At 29.4% G+C, this 22,965-nt stretch overlaps 2 protein-coding genes and 1 non-coding gene across 4 annotated transcripts in view; 2 read left to right on the top strand and 1 right to left on the bottom strand.

Moving 5' to 3' along the window:
• Positions 1–6,159, top strand: part of LOC111620330 — a 10,785-nt gene extending 4,626 nt beyond the window's left edge. The window contains exon 4 of the mRNA XM_023362247.1: positions 6,082–6,159. Coding sequence (XP_023218015.1) covers positions 6,082–6,159 — 78 coding nt within the window. The remainder of the gene's footprint in view (positions 1–6,081) is intronic.
• Trnay-gua lies at positions 3,398–3,488 on the bottom strand. Its single transcript is given in 2 exon segments — positions 3,398–3,433; positions 3,452–3,488. It is a non-coding gene; the product is annotated as a tRNA-Tyr (tRNA).
• Positions 5,723–22,965, top strand: part of LOC111620352 (organic cation transporter protein-like) — a 28,900-nt gene continuing 11,657 nt past the window's right edge. Inside the window, exons 1-4 of one of the 2 annotated variants that reach the window (XM_023362269.1) lie at positions 5,723–5,781; positions 7,547–8,098; positions 22,315–22,660; positions 22,738–22,841. In XM_023362269.1, coding sequence (XP_023218037.1) covers positions 22,340–22,660; positions 22,738–22,841 — 425 coding nt within the window. In that variant the 5' untranslated portion in view covers positions 5,723–5,781; positions 7,547–8,098; positions 22,315–22,339. Of the gene's footprint in view, positions 5,782–7,546; positions 8,099–12,079; positions 12,485–22,314; positions 22,661–22,737; positions 22,842–22,965 lie in introns of those variants that run through there. The other variant, XM_023362270.1, reaches the window with a different exon arrangement.

Raw genomic sequence — 22,965 nt, 5'->3', positions numbered from 1 at the left:
GTTGTAATTATTTTAATTATTTTTATTTCCAAACTGATTTTAACCAGTTCTATAGTAAGGTAACATTCCAATAGACAATATGCAAAGCTTTTTTTTCAGTTTACTGCAGTATTTATTACACAAAATTTAAGTAAAGCTTAACATGCCGATCTTGCCCCGATCTCCCCTAATATTACATTGCCTTTATAAGCATTTTTATGCATGAAATACTGCTAAAAAGGTAAAAAAATTATTTTGTTTTGGAGGTCGGGAAGAGATTAACCCATTTTATAATGTTTCTTATGGAAAAATTTGTTTCGGTTTTCGAACAACTTTTATGAACGAATTAAGTTCGAAACCCGAGGTTTGATTGTATATGTATATACAATCAAACCTCGGGCATGGAAGTACGCCAAAACTTCGATATAGTGAAATCAAGTGCGATCTGGATCGTGATCCCTAACGGTTTGCATCAAGCATAGCTGGAATACACTCATGGTATCAGGTATTACTGACTCTACTTCTCGTGCATTTCATCTCGTTTACCTATAAAGAATAAACATTTCACAGTAATGTTCGTGAGTATAAGACATTCTCTCAGTGCTCTACCAATTAGCGAAGTGTATGATAGTGGCTCGTTTGCAAGGACATTGACATCGAATGTCGTAAAGGTCGCATTTTTAATTTGCATCTTTGGAAATTCACATATTGTTTGGAACTACTGCACAATTTACGTATGTCTCTTTTTTGAACAAATTACTTTGGTTTAATTAAACAGCGCAGTGAAATTAATGCACCGTAGACATATATTCGTGCAATGCTGGGAAGACGTCTTTTGCGCCTGGATAAATGTTAACACACTATTATTTATAAACAAAAAAATATCATACTTTCGATTATAGATCTGTTTTCTAAATATTTAAATTTACTTTTATTAAAAACAATTATTCTAAATTATTTTTATTTGCATGAAAATAATATTCTAAAACAATTGCAATGGAATGAGACGTTCCACTAATTCCATAACAGGCTAATAATTTTACAACTTCGAGAGTTATAAAAGTCTAATATAAATAAATTATATTATTTTTCAGACAATATTAATTAAAAATGAATGTCTAAAAGCAGTCGTAGGGATATGTGAATATCAATAACTTATATACTGTATTTTTAAATTTTAATTTTTTACCGTCGCAGAGAATACCAAGAAAATCATTCTATTTGGTCGACGTTTTATCTTTGCTTCTAATTATTATGCATTAATTGATATTATATTGTATAGGATTGGAAGTTCAAAAGTATGATTGCTAATTGTATGGTAGTTTTCAAATAAATAATGACAGAATTGAAAGAGAACAGAGAACATCGTCCACGTTGATACCGAAATCAGCTCAGATGATGTACGAAGAATTTACGTTCAATTAATTACGTCCATTAATTTACGTTAAATATACGGCCAATATTATTATGAATAACTAAGTTATTCTTATTATTATTGTGAATTTAAAAGGAAATTTCTTGAGTATCCGCATGAAATCCTTTCTGTAGTTACAGAAAACAAACTAACTTGCTTTCCACACATAAAATCGTATTTAAATTATTACATCATTTATGCCGTTGTCGTTATGTATTGTGTTAATCATCTGAAGATCAATTTTCTTCATTGTTATTATTTGTTTAGACAATAACACTGGTCTGCAAGTAAAAAACTGCATAGGATTTTTATATATTTTCTTATAGATTTCAACTTGGTAAAAACAAACAAAAAAAAAAAAATACCAAAAAATTCCATCTCGTCAATTTATTTTGTTATATTCAAGTTTTTGTTTGTATTTAGCGTAAAATTCCTAGTTAACTTAAAATTTTTATTATTTCAAAAATGGCCTTAAAACGAAGACTTCTCACATTAATTCTATCAATTATAGCTGGACTTGGCAATAAATAAATAAAAATGTTAATGGTTAAAGAGAGTAGTGGTAGGGGGAGATGGGTTAAATAGTTTTAGCGTTAGGAGGAAGGTCGCATGATCGTGTAGAAACAGGTTAAAAGTTGATAGTGAGTAATATTACTGGTGAGGTTGAGCATGTTTCGATAAGCTAAATAAGTTCAGTATCTCGCTGGTCATCTAATGCCACACACAGTTTATATCTAACATTCAAACACTACTGTGCTTGTATTTTTATTTCTGGAATATGGCTCGCAGAGGTTTGTAATTTCCTCTACGGGAGCTATTATTACCCGACAGCTTCTATTATGTTTGTGGTGAATACACAGTGAAAAGTCAACATCCCCTTTATCTGATCCCCTATTTTTGGAAACAATGGGAGAAATGGAAAAAGAAGCATGGGACTCTTTTAAGAATGTAGTGCATAAATTATTGCGGAATACTAAGGACCCTGACTACTAAACCATTGTATAATGCATGTTGGCAGCGTATGAAGCTTCAAGGATGAAAGATGAGCTTAAAAGTTCATTTCTTACACTCCCGTATTGACTATTTTCCCGAAAACTCGGGAGCCTACAGTGAAGAACAGGGTGAAAGATTTCACCAGGATGTCCGTGATATCGAGAGACGTTCGTTACCAAGGAAAATGGGACGTCAATATGTTAGCGACTACTGTTGGATGCTCAATCGAGAAACCAGAGAAGGAAATCAGAAACGAGTTCGGAGAAGTATCAAAGAGAAGAAGAAAAGGTGTCATAAGAATATATAATATATTTAGTTCATTGTAATAAATATATAAAATATTTGTTTTTATTTTGCAAAAAACCTATACGTGATGGGATGTTACGGAAATCATTTTTAGAATATTATCCGATCTTTAAAACATATAATTCAGCAAAAATGTCCCATGCAGCTGGAAAAATTTTTTTTGCAGACCTGTGTAATTAAGTCAGCATCATATCTTTATACTCTTTTCAATCTGATAATTAAATATCAAGTTAGATTCTTTTTCGAATTTGTAAATAACACTTAAACTTAAATTTGAGAAATCAAAAATATTTTAATGTATAGAATCGATATTGTATATCTATGAAACAAAGTTACTTATTTTCTTTAAAATACAGTCGAAACTATTTAATACAGAGTAAACTACTGTAGTAAACTAGCAGACATTATTATGTAGTGGAGAATAATAAAAATATAGACTATATATAAATTAGTTATAACTGAACTGGAAATTTAATTTTTAATATACTTTTATATTATTAGACAATTTTATATCATATCCGTAAAAATTATAAATCAAAACATCAGATATTCAATGAATATGATAAACAATTATTGCATCAACATTTGTTTGTTTATTGTTAAGAAATACATTTTTTTCCAAATTCCAATCGTATGTTTAAAATTAAACGTAGAGAATATCATTAAAAAGTAAAAGTTCTTTAAAAGTAAAAAAAAAAAAAAAACTCCGTCGAGGCGGATTTGAACCACCGACCTATGGATATCAGTAGTTAAATACCTCTACAGTCCACCGCTCTACCAGCTGAGCTATCGACGGTACGTAAACTAACTTTTCATATGAACTATTTAAGTTTTAAATAACTAGATCATTGAAGAATTTACAGTGACCTATTTCCTCTCGACGTCATCAACCGGAAAATCAACTAAGTGTATAATGTTCCGACTTACGTAATGCTCACCACGCATTCATTCGAGTTAAATTTTTATATAACGTACGAATTATTGAAATAGTTTAAATAAACGTTTTTTTCCTTTCTAAAAAGCAAAATTAATCATTTGGTAATGATTGATGGATGCAATATCGAAACCCAAATGCTTAAATTTGAATCATTAGATTCCGATAGATGTTGGCGAAGAATGTACTGTACAGTACGTTTTAGAACACCTATAGCAACAACAACGTAAAAAATTGTATTATAAAATTTTACTTTTTTCAAAACAGACCCTTCGACAAAGAAAAAAATCTTGAGAATTAGTATTACTGACAATTAGAAATTCATAGTGATGTCTGCATGAGTAATGTTAATTTGAAAGTTGGTTAATATAAATCTACAATAAAAAATATTTTGTTATGACTTAGAGACGAAAATGGTTATTGCGTAAATTTAATGTTTATTAAACCAATATAGATCACATTCGAGATTTGAGTAGTTTTCAATGAACTTAATTTAATTTCTCTCACGAAACAATCTTTCATAATAGATAAAAGATCGAGTTTTTTCATATAAATATTGATAACTTACATCCAATCAGCCGATTTGCGAATGTTATTACATCGTATAGTATATAGTCAAAAGCACCCATAAAAATTATAGATTCCCTGACGAATTTTAATTCATTGGCAAAGGGTCCATCTTGTTTTTAGTCTCGCCATCCTATGGGCAATAATTCGATTCGGTTAGAACCACAATAATGCGTCCGGTAGTGAGATATGGTGTCCGATATATCCGTGACAGACTACATAAGAAAAATTCCTGGGATTTTTCGATTTCGTAGATTCAATTTCAGAGTCCTCCAAAGTGGTATGCTGACTCCTTAACCGCTTCGGCCGTAAAGGAGAAGAATCCACCAAGGAATCGAAATATGTTGGGGGCCCACTGAGATTATGGCTTCCCTAAATTCCTTGTCCTTGGGAAATCATATCATGCAAAGAAACATTCACCGGTTGATTGTTTAGGGATACACCAGTAGCGAGTGGCTTACTGAACACTAGTTGGTCGTGGGTACGCGCCTTTCCAACGTGTAGTTTTCCGCGTTTTCTTCATGTATCAAATAATTTTTGTTTATTATGGCATTAAGTTTTCCCGTCTCAGCATTAAAATATAAGTTGTTTATCCAATTATGAATTATTTCAAAAAGAAAAAAAAGCAAATTAATGAATAATTTAAATAAATATTTAATACGTTTAAAAAATTTAAACTTCATTTAATATTTAATGTGTGATTTATAGAAATGGTATTAAATATCTAATAAAAAACAAAAAACAAAATCAGAATGTTCAATACAATAACAAGGTGCGAAGTATCATTTATGTGGAGAGCATCAAATTTCAAAACCACAGTAAACCTACAGATTTGAAAAGTGAAACTTATGAAAAACAATTACTAAATCAATTTTTGTTAAATATTTACAAAATTCATGAAAACTTATTCTGTATGATCGAGGAAATAATTTACAAGTAACTAATTTTTTAAAATGGAAGTCATGGGTTCGCAGTTTCAGTTTCGTAGTGTGTTAGAACTTCAATAATCCATATTACGAAACTACTATATAAGTTTTTTTTTTGAAGAAATCTTTGATTGAGGAGTAAAGGATGAGTTAGAAAATTTATTATTTCAATACTTTTCGATAGCCGTGAGGAATTTTGGTTCGAATGCAATGCAGTCAGTTACGACATTTTTGATAGTTCCTTTAGATAAAGCGATCGTTATCCATCTTTTTTCTCCTGCTAGTTGATTTCGTTGTAGGCTCGTCTGTGATAGGCAAAACTTGAAACCTTTCATGTAACTTGCTGTATGTTGAAACCCCGCGTGAAAACAAATAGTATCAATTGACTTCTCGAGTAAACACTAAGGTCAATTTCCCACTTACGCAAAATATTTTCAAATAAAAACATTACAAAATAATAAATATTCTTATCAATGAACCGATGACAAGATGTTAGTTACAAAATCCACTTTCGATTTGATAGCAATTAAATGTATTTTCATTAATCTAGAATCAACGTACGTCATTAAAAGCAACCACATTGGTAACACAGAAAAAAAAAATTGCTCTTCTCTTTCTTCATACCACGAACAACGGGTTAATTCCCTATGCAGTTTTTTCAGGTTTGGTAATTTAATTATTCTTGGAACAAATTCATGTAACTTATAACAATATCGTGAAACAACACTTGGAAAATTCTGATGACTTATTTCTAAAGCAGAAGCCTTTGTCAGAATATAAAACTAGATTTAACAATGCATTTCAAGGTCAAAAATTTAATATAGCAACATTTAAGAAAAAAAATATATATATACAGTTTCATTGCTATAAATATGTATAGGCCTACACACACAAAAAAAATAGTTTTACAGAGAGGATGAAACGTTTAAAAAGTCATATATATTATAATTTTATTGTTATAGATCTTTCGAGTCTGTTTTCCTACTATTGTTGAAGAGGAAACTCAAGAAAAAAGAAAGATTCTGTCGGCAAAGATATGAGAATTATTTAAATAGATTTCAGTTTTATAATTCTTACGCATCACAGAACAATATTTTCAGAAATCATACAAACATTATATTTTAAGATTTTTAATAAAAGATTATTTATTAGTTACGTAGTCACGCTTTGTGATGTGTAAGACACAAAAAATATTTAATTAAGCTACTTTTATATTTAAGACACTAATATTTTTGACTCTGAGAAGTGTTCAGTTTTTCAAAATAAGGCAAATAAACTGTAGAAAATTCATTAACATTTTTTTAAGGCAAATAAATACATATAGAGTAACCCAAAAGTAAGTTAACTGAGGTGTTATTTTATAAACGGTTTGGAGCGATAATGTTATTATTTAGGATTCAAATTAAGTATTATAATTTTAAATTGCGAAATAGTTTAGAGATTTGAACGATTATTTATAGGAAGAGAAATTTATCTCGATTAATTCAATGAAAAAAAAATAATTTGAGTAATTAAAGGTCAGTACAGTGAATATACTTTAATAATTATTATAAACAACGTGTCAATTTATTTGAAATGATTTACTCTAAGTTTAAACACTGATTAGAAACAGATTTTAAAAAAATACCTCTACAAAAAACTAAATTTATGTTTACTTAACTATAAATCATTAATTTAATAAGGCAAAACTATGGAAAATTATATTAATAACTGCTTAATATGACGAAAATTTACGTTAAAATATAGATTTTTTTTCCTATTTTGATTAGTAAATTTTTCATTTTATTTTAATTTTTGAAATTATTATGAAATTCGTGGGAATAGAGTCACGGGTATCGCGATCTACCTGTTGGGAAACGAATCTATAATAAGACGATAAAAATCGCGTTAATTCTCGAAAATATTCGTAGAAATCTAGAATTATATACTGCTAGAAAATTTTAAAGAAACTTAGAAAGGCGTATTCGTGGGTGTTTTAAAGATTTTCCACTTTTTTTATTTAAAAAAATTGGAAATTTTTTGTATTACACAAGATGGTTCTTATCAATGTCTTAGTTAACTTTTTTATACTGGGCATTGACATAGAATTTGTTATTTGTGAAGGTGTCATTTTATTATTTAAAAAAATATATTTTTGAAGGGATTTAGTTTCATATTGTTTTTAGTATTTTAAAATAAAACAGATGCCACTTAAAAATCTACTTTTAGTGGATTCGGTCATTGTAAAACCATTTTAACACGGTTACGTAGGATGGAAATGTACGTAAAAATTAATAAATTTCGGTCTGTAACTAAAGCATTAATAAAATGGAGCATTTTTTAATTTTGAGAAATCAAAAATTATTAATTGATTATTTAATTATATGTGATATTTAAGGAGAATATTCCGAAGAATTTATCGATTATTTTTCGCTTTTTCGCTCATAGATGGCGTTCATCGGACTGATGTCTATGACTGTTTAAAATTACGATCACATGACCGCGTCATTGGCGATCCAATCGACGCGTGTGAAGGCGAATTTTTAAACCAATACAAGTCTCGAGCAGAAAACGGAATATTCAGTTATGTTTTAAAAATTTACGATAGACAATTTCCGGTCCAAGCAACGACGCCGTTCATTCATTTCGACAATCGATTTTTCTAACGGCGGTGATGAAGAAATCGATTAAAAATCGCCATCTTCAACATCGATGTCGGCAAGAAGGAGGCGACTTTTTTACGGAATACGTTCGACTAAAATCGTTACTTTTGTTTTAACTCAGGTTAGGTTACTAAGAAGTCTGGTTACGTCACTGACAGCCGATGACGTCGATGGGAAAGGAGTGTTATTGGCCAGGGGGCATCATCATTTTTAACCGTGACGTCATCGAGAGATAGGGATTGAAAGAGTTTGTTTGATGATCGCAACCTCCGACGTCTCGTCCGTCCGGAATTATCCGGCACGTTTCGCATCCTCGTAGTCTTTATCAAGCTCACAGGTAAGTGACCAACTCCCATTTTATTTATTTATTTTTCTCGTTACGCGCCTATTCACTAAACCTGTTTGAACGTCAATGTACTTTTTTGGCAACTCGCACTGAAATTTTGCCATTAGAAACCTTCGAAAAAAGGAATTAAACATAAGAATTTCACGATTTTAAATTCTTTTTCTATTATACAGCTATTTAATCTAATAAAAAAATCAAATTTTAATATAGATTAANGTTGCCGATCTTGCCCCTATACTCGGGGCAACTTCGTCAATTTCTCTCTTCTTGTAAAGTTGTAATTATTTTAATTATTTTTATTTCCAAACTGATTTTAACCAGTTGTATAGTAAGGTAACATTCCAATAGACAATATGCAAAGCTTTTTTTTCAGTTTACTGCAGTATTTATTACACAAAATTTAAGTAAAGCTTAACATGCCGATCTTGCCCCGATCTCCCCTAATATTACATTGCCTTTATAAGCATTTTTATGCATGAAATACTGCTAAAAAGGTAAAAAAATTATTTTGTTTTGGAGGTCGGGAAGAGATTAACCCATTTTATAATGTTTCTTATGGAAAAATTTGTTTCGGTTTTCGAACAACTTTTATGAACGAATTAAGTTCGAAACCCGAGGTTTGATTGTATATGTATATACAATCAAACCTCGGGCATGGAAGTACGCCAAAACTTCGATATAGTGAAATCAAGTGCGATCTGGATCGTGATCCCTAACGGTTTGCATCAAGCATAGCTGGAATACACTCATGGTATCAGGTATTACTGACTCTACTTCTCGTGCATTTCATCTCGTTTACCTATAAAGAATAAACATTTCACAGTAATGTTCGTGAGTATAAGACATTCTCTCAGTGCTCTACCAATTAGCGAAGTGTATGATAGTGGCTCGTTTGCAAGGACATTGACATCGAATGTCGTAAAGGTCGCATTTTTAATTTGCATCTTTGGAAATTCACATATTGTTTGGAACTACTGCACAATTTACGTATGTCTCTTTTTTGAACAAATTACTTTGGTTTAATTAAACAGCGCAGTGAAATTAATGCACCGTAGACATATATTCGTGCAATGCTGGGAAGACGTCTTTTGCGCCTGGATAAATGTTAACACACTATTATTTATAAACAAAAAAATATCATACTTTCGATTATAGATCTGTTTTCTACATATTTAAATTTACTTTTATTAAAAACAATTATTCTAAATTATTTTTATTTGCATGAAAATAATATTCTAAAACAATTGCAATGGAATGAGACGTTCCACTAATTCCATAACAGGCTAATAATTTTACAACTTCGAGAGTTATAAAAGTCTAATATAAATAAATTATATTATTTTTCAGACAATATTAATTAAAAATGAATGTCTAAAAGCAGTCGTAGGGATATGTGAATATCAATAACTTATATACTGTATTTTTAAATTTTAATTTTTTACCGTCGCAGAGAATACCAAGAAAATCATTCTATTTGGTCGACGTTTTATCTTTGCTTCTAATTATTATGCATTAATTGATATTATATTGTATAGGATTGGAAGTTCAAAAGTATGATTGCTAATTGTATGGTAGTTTTCAAATAAATAATGACAGAATTGAAAGAGAACAGAGAACATCGTCCACGTTGATACCGAAATCAGCTCAGATGATGTACGAAGAATTTACGTTCAATTAATTACGTCCATTAATTTACGTTAAATATACGGCCAATATTATTATGAATAACTAAGTTATTCTTATTATTATTGTGAATTTAAAAGGAAATTTCTTGAGTATCCGCATGAAATCCTTTCTGTAGTTACAGAAAACAAACTAACTTGCTTTCCACACATAAAATCGTATTTAAATTATTACATCATTTATGCCGTTGTCGTTATGTATTGTGTTAATCATCTGAAGATCAATTTTCTTCATTGTTATTATTTGTTTAGACAATAACACTGGTCTGCAAGTAAAAAACTGCATAGGATTTTTATATATTTTCTTATAGATTTCAACTTGGTAAAAACAAACAAAAAAAAAAAAATACCAAAAAATTCCATCTCGTCAATTTATTTTGTTATATTCAAGTTTTTGTTTGTATNAATAAAGAACGTGTGATATAAATACTAGGCCTATATATCGATTCTACTAGACTTACCTGTTATTTGAAATTTAACACCTGTAGCCATCCATAAACGTTGTTTAAATACAGTGTCTTTATACATGACACTGATTTGGTCGAACGGATTCAATAAACTCCTCTATTTCATTTATTTTTCGTTTTTTCGAGACCATCACAATTGTAGGGTTAACCCTCATTGCCGCCATTGTTAGAATAAAAACCACGTGTCTACTTCGACGTCACAGGAAAGACTTCTCTTTATTGGAGGAATTTTGGCGTAAAAATTTTTCGGCGTAAAAAGTAGAGACATGCTCTACTCTATTTTCAGTTTTGTTTCAGCCAAAATTTCAGAAAAATTTTTACGTTTTCTGTTTTATGCTAGATTTTACGCCGAATTTTACGCATGTGTGTTCCTGGCCTAACCTTCAGTTCTGTGCAAAACTCAATCTTGACAAGGTAAGAGGTATTAAAAGTACTAGTTCATAAATACAGTAGTTACTTTTTCTGAAATTCAGATCTTCGATATTAAAATATTTTTCCAATTTGAAACAATGTACGAAAAAAATATAAGGTTTTTTTGGTGCAATCTATGGGGGGTCCACAAAAAAAATTAAGAGGAAAAGGGGTCCATAGGTAAAAAAAGGGTTGAGAACCCCTGGTCTAACTATTAGTAAGATCTGGCAACCACTTCATGACAGGTAGTGTCCACTGGAAATCCCATCCAAACCTCCCTCACCCCTATTCAGTTATAATACACTGTGATGTAATTTTGTCAATGTTGATTTTCACACAGTGAAATTTGTATAATTTTATAATGATTTTAACTACTTCAATTTTATTTTATACAGCAATTTAAGCAAATTTTTTATATTATATCCAGTTAGTTGCCCAATTTTTAATTTCAATTTGTATTCTATAATCAGCTAATGTAAGTAGAAAATTTTTTTTTGTAAATATCTGTAAACACATATGTGTGATGTAATTTATAACTATTATTTATTTTGATAAGATTTCTATAGAAAATAAGGACTGAAGAGGGGGTGATTAAGACCTGAAATGCATACCGCATCCAATAATAAAGTCCATATCAATAAGAGTTCCTCATGTGATGTAAGTTACTAAAAAAAAAAAAGCCAAAAATTTTAGGCTTAAAAAAATCCATTGAAAAAATAGTCTTCTCTATTTGGTCCTTTATGAAGAGTTAGAAAATTCAATGAATTTTTTTTTAATAATACATAGTAAATATCAGTATCCAAAGTGAAAAACTGGTAACCCATTATGCCAGGCAGTCATGAGTAAGATTAGTCTCCACCAAAGATAAATTTATATTAGATTTATGTGGACCTTGAGACTTGAAGAAAGAAAATACTTTTCTAGAAGTGATTATGTGCTTAGATTGCAAGTGCAAATGATGCAGTAACAATAACTTTACAACGAGGATTGAATATTCAAAACTAAAATCACAGATAGTATTATGACGAAGATATCAAAAAACTTTCCCCACTGTGAGAATCTTAAATAGATTAAATAGATTTAGTTCAAAATTTACCACCAAACAATTTTCTATTCCAATCTTTAATTATTATTATTAATGCAAATGTCAGGTTTGTTTTTACTAATTTACTCATTTTAGTAATTGCCACTCAAATCACATATGATTAACGTAAAAAATAGAGATGAAATAAAAATATATTCTGTATCAGAAGTAAAATTTTGAAGTAAAAACTTGTCTACCATATTGAAAAATTTTCTTTTTAAACACAATTTATGATAAATCAATGTAANTAAAAATACCCCGAATTGATGTAATTAAGAAAAAGTATTACAGCCATTAATATTAATAAAAATATAACTAACTCCGTATCAATAGGTGATAACTTTAACTTAAACCAAGGTCGACAAGAATCTTCATTATGTTATTTCTCAGAAAACTGATTTAAATAATATAAATTAATAAACTTTCTCACATATAAGTATTTAAAACGTTATTTATCGCCATATTGTATAACCATATAAACGTTTACATCGATTGTCGGGATCGGACCTTGCCTCTTTAGAAACGTTCTTCGACGAGTGTTGAAGGCCTAATCGACCAAATATAAATAATAAAAGTGTGTCGAACGATTCTCTGTTTAAGTTTTCTTTGGCTAGAAGCGATAACGATCGATACCAAAGACGGAAATTCATCTTAGTTCTTAGTAAGGAAGTTAGCTGGTGACTACAATTTACATTTTACGAATTTCTGCATCCTAAGTCTTAACAAGTGTTAAGTAAGTAATTATCAATATGGTTTATAATTATGGTAATTTGTATAATTTAAATTGTGTAGTTAAGATGATATAAAGTTTTTAGACGAGTTTTGTTATCTGTATCAAAAATCTCTTAGGATTTTTTAAATCCTAGAATCGAATAAAACCAGAAATACAAGTCGAGGTGGACATATCACGAATTATATTTTGGCTTTATTGGATTCAGATTTTTTTGAATTCACTAATTATAGTAAATTCCAGTTCTGTGTGGCTATATGTTAAATCATATTAATTTTTGTCAACTGAAATTTTATGAATTTTCATTACTAATCTGATTTTTCAGTGACTACATATAGCAGGTTCTCAATGGTTCTTGGACTGCGGTGTTGAGCGAATATGACGAATAACGAAACCAATTCTACCATAAGCTAATTTGATATAAACACGATATAATTCGGTTAATAATAATCTAATTGGATAATGTTTGCAACCTCCAGCATTTATTTCCTACGTCATAGAATCAATTTTACTGTTTACAAAAATTCGATGACGAAATGAGGACTTTGAGAACTTGCTGTACTTCAAAATATATTGAGGAAGTGTCTTCGAAAATATAAGACGAATTTGGAATTTTATTTTAGTTCTGAGATTTCTAAATTTCGTATTCTCAGAATTACAATTAGATTGAGTTGGAGGCCAAAGTGGGTCCAAACAGGAAGCTTTGAACATCCCCTTGAATTTCTTATCTTAATTTTAGTGTTTAACTTCTAACTCTTGGTTCTTGGTTGTGAATACGGCGGGTATAAGAGAAAATTCTTTAAATATTCCTATAGGATTGTTTTTAAATTTATGTTGTTTGTATGCGTACACATCTTTATATATAAGTAGTGTACGCAAAGCCGTGGAGAGAGGGAAACGAGTTGGGGATTTTTCCCGTAGTGATTGCAACTCCTATAAAATTAATATTATTTTTACTAACAGAAAATAAAATCTTTAAGACTGCTTTTTATTAAAAAAAATTCTCCTCGTGTCATTTTTTTTTCAAAAAACAAAAGGCTAAAAAGGCCCTGTCTACCTCGGGCTGCATACAAACGCTCGATAGCTTTTGTGTACGAGTTGTGCCATACATTCAGTGATAATTATTAAGTCTAAAGTTATTCGGTAGGTTCGTATAATGAAAAGAATTGTCGATTTTCGAAGTCTTTTACGAAACTATTTTTAAAATTCTGTTGTAGATCGTTCTGATCTTGCTTGTTTTTTAAATGTAGTTTATATTTCTACAAATGGCTTAAAACAATGCGTTTTTTAAAAATGGTGCAGTCTGTGGAATGCAAGAATAAACCTCGCCACATACACTTTAGAAAATCTTGCCTAAGACCACTTTAGAAGGTCGCACTTCGGCGATCTTCTGGTGGCTATATCGTTACCAATGCGACCAGATTATCGAACTGCGATTCCCTACGGTGACTTTCGATCATCATTCTGTTTACGAAGCGATGGGAGAAGTGATTAATCACATTTTCTCTTCGGCATCTTTGCTCATAATTTATTTTTAATGAAATAGGGTAAGCATTATACAAACATCAAAGATATCTTTCTGCCTAGTACCAGTATGCTCCTTTCAGGTCCAGTCGCAATTCTGTTATGAGGCCCTTTGTGTAAAAGTGTTTTTTATATTAAAAAGACAATAAAATCCTTAAATAATAACAAGTTTTAAAACTTTTTAAACATTCACTAAATTTTTAGAGACATCTTTTTCCTATGTAATTTTTCCGCGCTTAGCGGTTAATCCGTTACTTTCTAGTACTATATAGCCTATAGAAATCAAACTTATTTAAATTCGGGTGTCGTGGCTTTAGTTTTGATTTGAAATTGATTTAGATTTGGAAATGATAATTTTATCAATTTTTTCAAGTCGTTGTTTCCTTTAAGTCGAACCTTTTAATCTTTATTCTTATTTTAGAACCGTAAACAGTTCTGTTTTTTATATTTGTTATCATGGTCATATAATACGGTATCTGATTGCATATCAGATTATTGTTTACATCGTCAAAAACACCGACTAAAAAGAACACATCCTTAATCCGGTTTTTGTAAAAGATTTTTAGAATTGTGTGATATGTAAAAATAAACGGAGGTGTGCAGGACAGTTTATCATAAACGAAAATTATGAAGTATTTATAGGTATAATGATGTAGATTGAGTTTTTAGTGCGATAATGGGCACGATAAATTCGAAATCTGTAGATAAGATTCCTAGATACGCATCTTTATCGATGATCGAAAGAGAACAAGGAGATCTTTTTGAAAAGTCTCTGGTTACCTCGGGTCATCTTATAGAATAAACAATGTATTTGAACGAACTTCGCCCTATAAGAACTATAGAAACGAACTATAAGAACTATAGAAAAATTTTAATAATCTTTTAAAAAATTATCATTTATTTTCATTTTATAGTTCATTTATTATTTTCGATATTCGAACACAAATCTGATAAAAATTCGCAGTATCAATCGCAGGACAAAAACGGAAAACGAACCGAAAATCATAAAGAGAAACGGAAAAAAACGCACGAAGAACAATCGTCAAGTATTTACTATAATAGATTGCTTAGTTTATTTGTCAGTTATTTAAATGTTAATTTTCTTTTTTTTTTTCCAAAGTTATGACTTGTAGTAGATGGAAATACATTAATTAATACCATGTTTCCCCGAAAATAAGACCAGGTCTTATATTAATTTTTGTTCTAAGATTAAGTTGTTAATTTTTGTTATAAGACTGTCTTATGGAACAATGTCTCATCCAAAGGCGTTCGCTCGGGTATTTACAAATACTTAATTATCGTTTATTTTAAATGTTAATGTCAGTAATAATACTTATTTATATTTAATTATATATTATTATTATTATTTTATAATTTGTCGTGGGTTGCAACGAACGTATTAAATACGACCACGTGGCTAACTATTTTAACTGGGGTTTATTTTTGGGGAAATACGATAATAAATGAATAGATTAATTATATTCGTATTTGCACGAATTCAAGCTTTCAAATTGCTAAAGTAATTTTCATTCGTCACAAGTTCGCTGCTATTTTTCGTCCTTGTATACATGTCACTAGAGGCGCTTCTACGTTAGTACGATTTCAAAAATTATATTCGAGTCAATTTAAAATAATTGTTTTTGACGATTACTGACGAGTTTATATTAAAAATTTAAACAGTTTATTTTTATTTTTGTAAGGTATTAATAACGTCTATCGTCCGATCTTCGAACGAGAAATATTATTTATACAGTATAAAATGTCTTAGGTAATAAGCGACAGCAGAAATCTATTTAATAATCAAACAACACAAAAAGCAATTATATCAACCCCAAAAGCCGACAATAAAAGGGATGACGACGAGGAGACAGAAAATTTACTTTTTATTAAAGTAACTGATATATTTGAAATGAGACTTGTCGTCATCCCTTACATTGTTGATGTTTTCTGGGTGGATTTTAATTACAGTAAAAATATTTGTATAGAATACGAATGGGCATGGAAAGTTGATGATATTATAAATTTATGTATAATGAAGGAATGTGTATGGAAAATATTTAACATATATGTATTTTAAACCGTTTGTAATTAAAAACCCAACTTCTTTCTTTTAAAAATTAAAAAAAAAAAAAAAAGTCAATCTTTAAAAGCAAAAACCATATTGCACAGCCATATAATTACTAGACAGAAAAAATAATAAAAATAAAATAAAAGACAAACATTTAAAGTCTTAAGAGGCTCTAAAGTAAGATTAACATTTATAAAATGTTCTCAAAAAGTGGTCCTTGTTGTGGATGACGCTTTCATTATGGAGTGTTCAAGCATTCTGTTGTCACACTCTAGAACCACCAAGTACACGAATGACGAACACTCGACAGCCAGTTACTTTGTCAAAGCCGACAGGTTACAATTAGAGTGACTGATTTATATGCAAGTTAAAAACATTGTTTTCTAGCTTTTCGCCTAATTCTAAAATTCGTATTTATTTTTATATTGCCTCACTGAAGAACTTCAAATATAGAATTTTTAGCTCTGTACGACAAATCTTAATTTCTGTCACAATTGTTCGAAACGATGAATCGAATACACTAGTGAATTAATTAATGTATATAATAAGCATATTTGATGGATTATTTTCTTTTATACGTTATTTTGAAAAATAAATTAAAACGGCCAGAGCATTCACCAGCTATTGGAGATGATACTGTAGTCGACATTCTCTACCTTGTAATATAGTTGTATGTATAATAATAATGAATATATAATAAATTCTGTAGAAAATAATAATAGTTAGCATTTAACAATATCAGCAGTAAATACACTGACGATATAAGAATTAGATGATGAGCCGAAAACTTGAAGTGATATTCACGAAATATGAAGATGTAATACAGAAAACAACAGCGAATTAATAATCAAGGCAAAAGTTCTAAAAATAATATTTTTTTTTTATGGAAAAATACTCGAATAGGAATACGTTTACACTTTAGTTTTGTCTCAATTATCTTGGAACAATACCGAATACATTTCTTTTATCTGCTATATTTCAAATGACAGTTGTTATCAAATGATGACAGTTACAAGTCTAGAAATTTGACTGTTCTATTATTTTCTACGGATTGTTTTACTTTACAAAGAAATCACTAATGATTACAATTATTATTTGGTTTATGGCCGATTGTAACCTTTTTTCTTATGCACGCAATTACCAGCAGATGGCGGAAAAAATGTAATGTTTTTTTTTTAAATGGGAAAATCTTTTTCCAAAAACCCTCAAAAACGGAAATAGAAACAAATTCTAAACTGAATTAAGTAGAATTTCAATGCAAAAAATCGTTCGATTCTATCCACTTCCGTTTATGGGGATTTTTCCATAGAAAAAAACATAAAATTTTTACCGCCATCTGCTGGAGATGGCGTGCATAACCGAAGATCCTTAATTAAGAAATGCAAAATCCGACGCGCTATATTTGTATTATATAGCTTTATAATACCTAAACACGGAGACAAACATATCCTTAGCCTAAATAATAATTAAGAAATAATACTTCACCATTCCCGACCTACATAGATATCGTTTAGAGTTCGTGCCAAAATTTGCTTATTTTAATTAAAAAAAAAAATTATACATGTCCGGGTTTCTAGTCCAAAAACACTGTTTAAGGAAGTAAAATAAATTTAAAAAATTGACGATAAATAAATTCCTTTTATAATGAAATTGTACACGATCTTTTACGTAACATTTCGCTGCCGTTAATATTTTTCTCGTAATATTTACGCAGTGTCTCGTTTTACACTTGTTACGACAATGGAACGTATAATAATTTATATTCTATATATACTTTTAAATAATTACAAATTGCGTGCACGATAAAGGTTCTGCGTGTCATACAATTTGCCATGGAGATCGATGAATTTACAATTTTTTTCCCTTTTCTCGTAATATGAAATTCCCACGTTTCGTAACAGAACGGCCAAGAAAATCAATAATTAAATATCATCCTCGGATACCGAAATGCTATTTATATTTGAAATAATTAAGGAAGCCGATTAATTACATATGGAAATTTTTATTTAATCAAATAAAACGCTAATTAATAGAAAATAAATTAAATTTAAAGTTCATATTGTCTCGAAAATAATTTTTCCGATAGCTTAATATAGGTTAGTTAATATTGCTTGTTTGATCAGAAGAGAGTGAATGAAGAATTAAGATTTTAAAAATAAATAAATAAAAATGTACTCCGAGCGTAGAGAAGAAGTTACTATAAAAATACCTGAAATTAGTTTCATTTGTACATATGCCATTCTAAAAGTTGATTCATTTTTCCAGGAATGCCAAAAAGTTGGCTCTTCTCCTTAAAAGGTTACCGCTCCCTCTCTACCAATAAAATAACAATAAAAAAAGATATTCTCATTATTTTTGCAAAAATAGGCTCCTACCATTATCACTAAATCACAATATTCAATAATTAAAAATTCGATACTTTTTAACCCCCGAAAAATTGCTTTTTTTTTCTATATTTTCGAGTGAAAGTTCGATAAAATTTCGGAGCTAAAAAAAAAATTAATCTTTGCTATTGTAAAATATTAAATCATTCAGCTAATGCTTTCTATTCATAAATTCCAATAACATGTTTTTGAATAAAAAATCACTTTTATAACTTCTCTTTCGTCGTTACAATTCAATTTCCTTCTCATTTTTTCCCTTTTCTTTCCCTAGATGCATTGCTTCTTGTTATAAATTCTTTTTGGTTCAACTTCCTGTAACTAATAGTGGTACCGAATGAAAGATAAAGTCAAAACAACTGATAAGAAAATGATTTCTTTCTTAATAAATATTTACTACATAATTTTTACTATATCTCTGGATACTTTCGAGAAGAATCCACAACTTTTAAACAATATTTGGTGTTTACATTTGTGTAAAATAAAATTGGATTAGGCAGAAATTAGAAATTTTCACTCCTTTATGTTTAAATTTAATGAAAAATTATGCTTATTTAAGTCTAAAATATACAAGAATGTGAGAGTCATTTTATAGGAATCCGAACTAAAAAAGAAAAAAAGCTAATTTATTTTCTAAATTAAAAAGGTTTTAATCCTGTAAAGGTTAATAAAACTTGATAATTTATACATATACTTTATGATAGATTTTAAGCTTTAAGCTTTTGGTATTTCTCAAATGTCTAAATGTATGTATGAATAGAGTATATTTTTATACAATAACAAGAAAAGGAAAGCGTGTCGTCTGGTTCCTCTTTAGCTGCTTTCATAAATAGCTTTTTGGCAAATTTTCTCACCTGACGATAAAGGTAACTGCAGAGTGCTCGTACAGGAGGAAAAAAATTAAAAAAAAAACAATGTNTGTAAAGATAAAATTTATAAAACTGTTACAGAATTTTATTAAAAAAATTAAATAAATAAAGTATTTCGTTTGTTATGTCATATTCTGGAATTCTTTGTGAAAAGTGAATATGGTAATAGTTAACATAATCAATCAAATTAAAATTGTTAATAATTATAAAAGCACAAAAGCAGTTACAAAATTTGCCCAAAATTCCTTTAGATTCATTGAAACATGCATGTTACAACTTTGATTTGCCTTTTAAATACACTTTGAATATTGATGAAAACTGTTTTTGTTCAACTGCTTCAAATAAATGAAACGAACAAAATATTTCATAACAAAACAATTCAAAAAATACAACATGAATAAATTAGCAATATCTTTTTAATTACAATGTCAACTATCATGGTGATATCAAAATCAATATAATGAACATTATTTATTTATTAGATCTTGGCACATTGCTGGCTGGATCATCCTGGTTCATATAATGCTGTAGTCTAAGAGCCAAATCCAAGCCTAACATAATAGATAACTTATTTGCCTGCATCATTCCTAATAAAAATGCCACAGTTACCAAATAGCATTCTTTTGTATGTGAATTGACAGAATCTATTCTGTTCTCAACAGCAATAGAATAAGATGAATAAAAAAAAAATCTCAGAGTTCCTAAACTCAAAGCTTTTTAATCAAAAACCACAACACTAAACTAGTTTTTATATAGGGTTCATCAACATTTTATTTTATTGAAAGTGTTGTATGATGAGAATCTGAATGGATCATTGCCAATTTAGATAAATAATTGTATCTCATCAATAATGAACAAAACTTTTGTATGCATGTTGTCAAGATATACTCTTTGTCACTTCTTCAGCCTATGACTTAAATGAGCTTAGCTTGAAAAAGTTTACTATCTTGATATAAATTGTATGTTAAATTTTATACGTTTTTATCAATGAAAATTACGTGTTGCTAAAAACTGTGTTCAGTTTTTGTTTATGATAAATGTTCTAACCATTCAAATTATCATCATCTAAGTTACTATTATTTTTCAAATGGAGAATCCTCCAACTTCAGTTTGAGAACAGTAATGTTACACAAATATAGTTTTTAAAGATCAATTCAATCTTGTAGCAAATATTAAGCAGAATGTAATTTATTGGAGTATGAATTTATTCATTCCCTTCATAAAATGTTTAAATGTTATGAATTTATTCCTTATCTGTTAGTAATTCTATATGTTCATAAAATGCTAGCAAATGAATATGTTATGAAAATAAATGTGCGTAAATTAAATTATTCATTAAAAATTGAATAATTACAATATTCATTAACTGAAAAATATAATGAATATGAAATCTATACTAATATTATAAAGAGGTAATGTTTGTAAGTAAGTTTGGATGTAGCGGGTAATCTCCGAAACTACTCATCCGATTTCAAAAATTCTTTCACCAATATTTAGAATGGAACTTCAGGGTGGACATAGGCTGTATATTATTCCGTTAAACATTCATATAAATTAAAAGATATAATCTAGGTTAAGGCTTTTATGCCCAACAGATGGCACTACGAGTATGATGCCCTAAGTTTGCTTTTCTGTGAGGCATTGTGCTTTTCTGTGAAAACAAACTAAAGCAGATCATCTTCTATATATCTATATAAATAAAAATGTAATGTTCGTTTGTTCCTACTGATTCATTTGAAATTTTGACACAATGCTGAATTCGAATACGCATGTGTTTTTATATAATATACAGTACATGTCGAAATCCCCCCACTGAAGGGAGATGGTTAAGGCTTACCGTGAAGAACTTGGCTTCTATTATACTATTTTAGATGTGGGTTTTTGCGTTTTTGATTGCATTTTAATAGGGTACATCAAGAGAATGTACACTAAGAAGAAATTTTTTGAAAAATTTCCTCCCCACGGGGGAAGTGTTATACATTTATAATAGATACATTTTGAGCCACAACAACGCATGGCGGGTCTGCTAGTTGATTATAAAGAAATAACACACACAAGAGTTTACTTCTATGGTATGCCAATATCTTACAATAATAAAGAAATTTATACTGTCAGTCAGCATTAAATGAGATTTTAATATATAACTGAGAATGACAAGCACAAACATTTTCGACAAATTCAAAATTGTCTTCTTCATGAAATGAACAATAGAATATAAATATGTTACAACATTTTAATAGAACAATTAAGAACTATGATGTATTAACCATTTTTTAAATTTACAACGCATCAACCTTTTTGAACAAGTGTAAAATACATTTCAGAAGCATTTAATGCTGACAGACAGTAAAAATTTCTTTATTATTAAAGAAATATCACTGAGAGAGCAATAAGAGTTTAGAAAAGTATGTTTAAAAAAAATTATTATTTTGATTTAAAGAAATTATTTTCTGATTAAACATATGGAATGTATGGAATTATGGGAATTTTTAAATAATAAAAATAAACAATAAGAACTGCAAGTTTGAGAGTATTCTGTTATGTTGCCACTGTATTTCTTATGAATAATAAACTTTTAAATATCACTTTTGGTAGCTGTTATTATGATCTATGTATGTATGTATGTCTCTTTAATCCGACATTAAGTATGGTAGACTATCATTACAGCTTTCAGGTTAGACACTTCTTTTTATTGTTTCCACATATGCATTTCTGACTTATATAAATGTTAAGTCCCTCTTAAGTGCAATACTACAAATTATTAAAAAACACAATTAGTAACATGACAAAATTCTTGGCGTGTAGGTCATATTCACTGACATAAAACTATCATACTTAAAAATTGTCACACTTATAAGATACCTATGGTTCTGTCTTCTAAAACCATGGTGTATAATGGGTAACATTGGAAAGATTTTAAAATACAGCCATTAANAATAAAAATTATAGATTTATGATTTAATTATAAATGATTATATTTTATTTTAATAGATAAGATTAAGAATCTCCTCCCAAAATGACTGATGATCCAAAGAAGGAAGACAGCTCAAATGATATTACCAATGTTTTTGGTAAAAATGGAAAGTGGCAGAAGATAACATTCCTCATCAGCTCAGTAATTAGTATTTTTTCTGCCTGGAACAATCTGGTGGTGGCCTTCTTCGCTCCTAATATCAACTACTGGTGCGCGGATCATCCTAATGGCACCGAAGAGACCAACCGGACATCGCCCGGAGAACACCAGTGTGAATTTATGGGACCGGATAACAAGAGTAAGATACCGTGCACAGAAATGGAATATGACCACAGCTTCTACCGTTCGACAATTATCGAAGAAGTAAGTTATTGTCCATGCCATTAGTATTATTAAAGTAAAAGTCAAAATTAATAAAAGCAAAAATTATATTATTTCAGTGGGATTTAGTATGTGAAAATGAATGGTTAATATCTGTTAGTCAGTCTGTATACATGGCTGGTTATATGACTTCTATGCTGGTGTTTGGCCAGTTATCTGACAGGTAAGCAATTTTTTTACCACAAACACTGATTTCATTTACAATATTTTCAATATTAAATTAAATAATAATTAAAATTAAAAATGTAAATTTGTTTTATTATTCTATTTCTTCTTTGCATAAAACT

This window comes from Centruroides sculpturatus, unplaced genomic scaffold, assembly GCF_000671375.1.
Source record: "Centruroides sculpturatus isolate CEXI.00-Female unplaced genomic scaffold, Cexi_2.0 scaffold32, whole genome shotgun sequence".
Classification (NCBI taxonomy): domain Eukaryota; kingdom Metazoa; phylum Arthropoda; class Arachnida; order Scorpiones; family Buthidae; genus Centruroides; species Centruroides sculpturatus.
The sequence above is the reverse complement of the archived record's forward strand: the minus strand, read 5'-3'. Positions and strand labels throughout refer to the sequence as shown.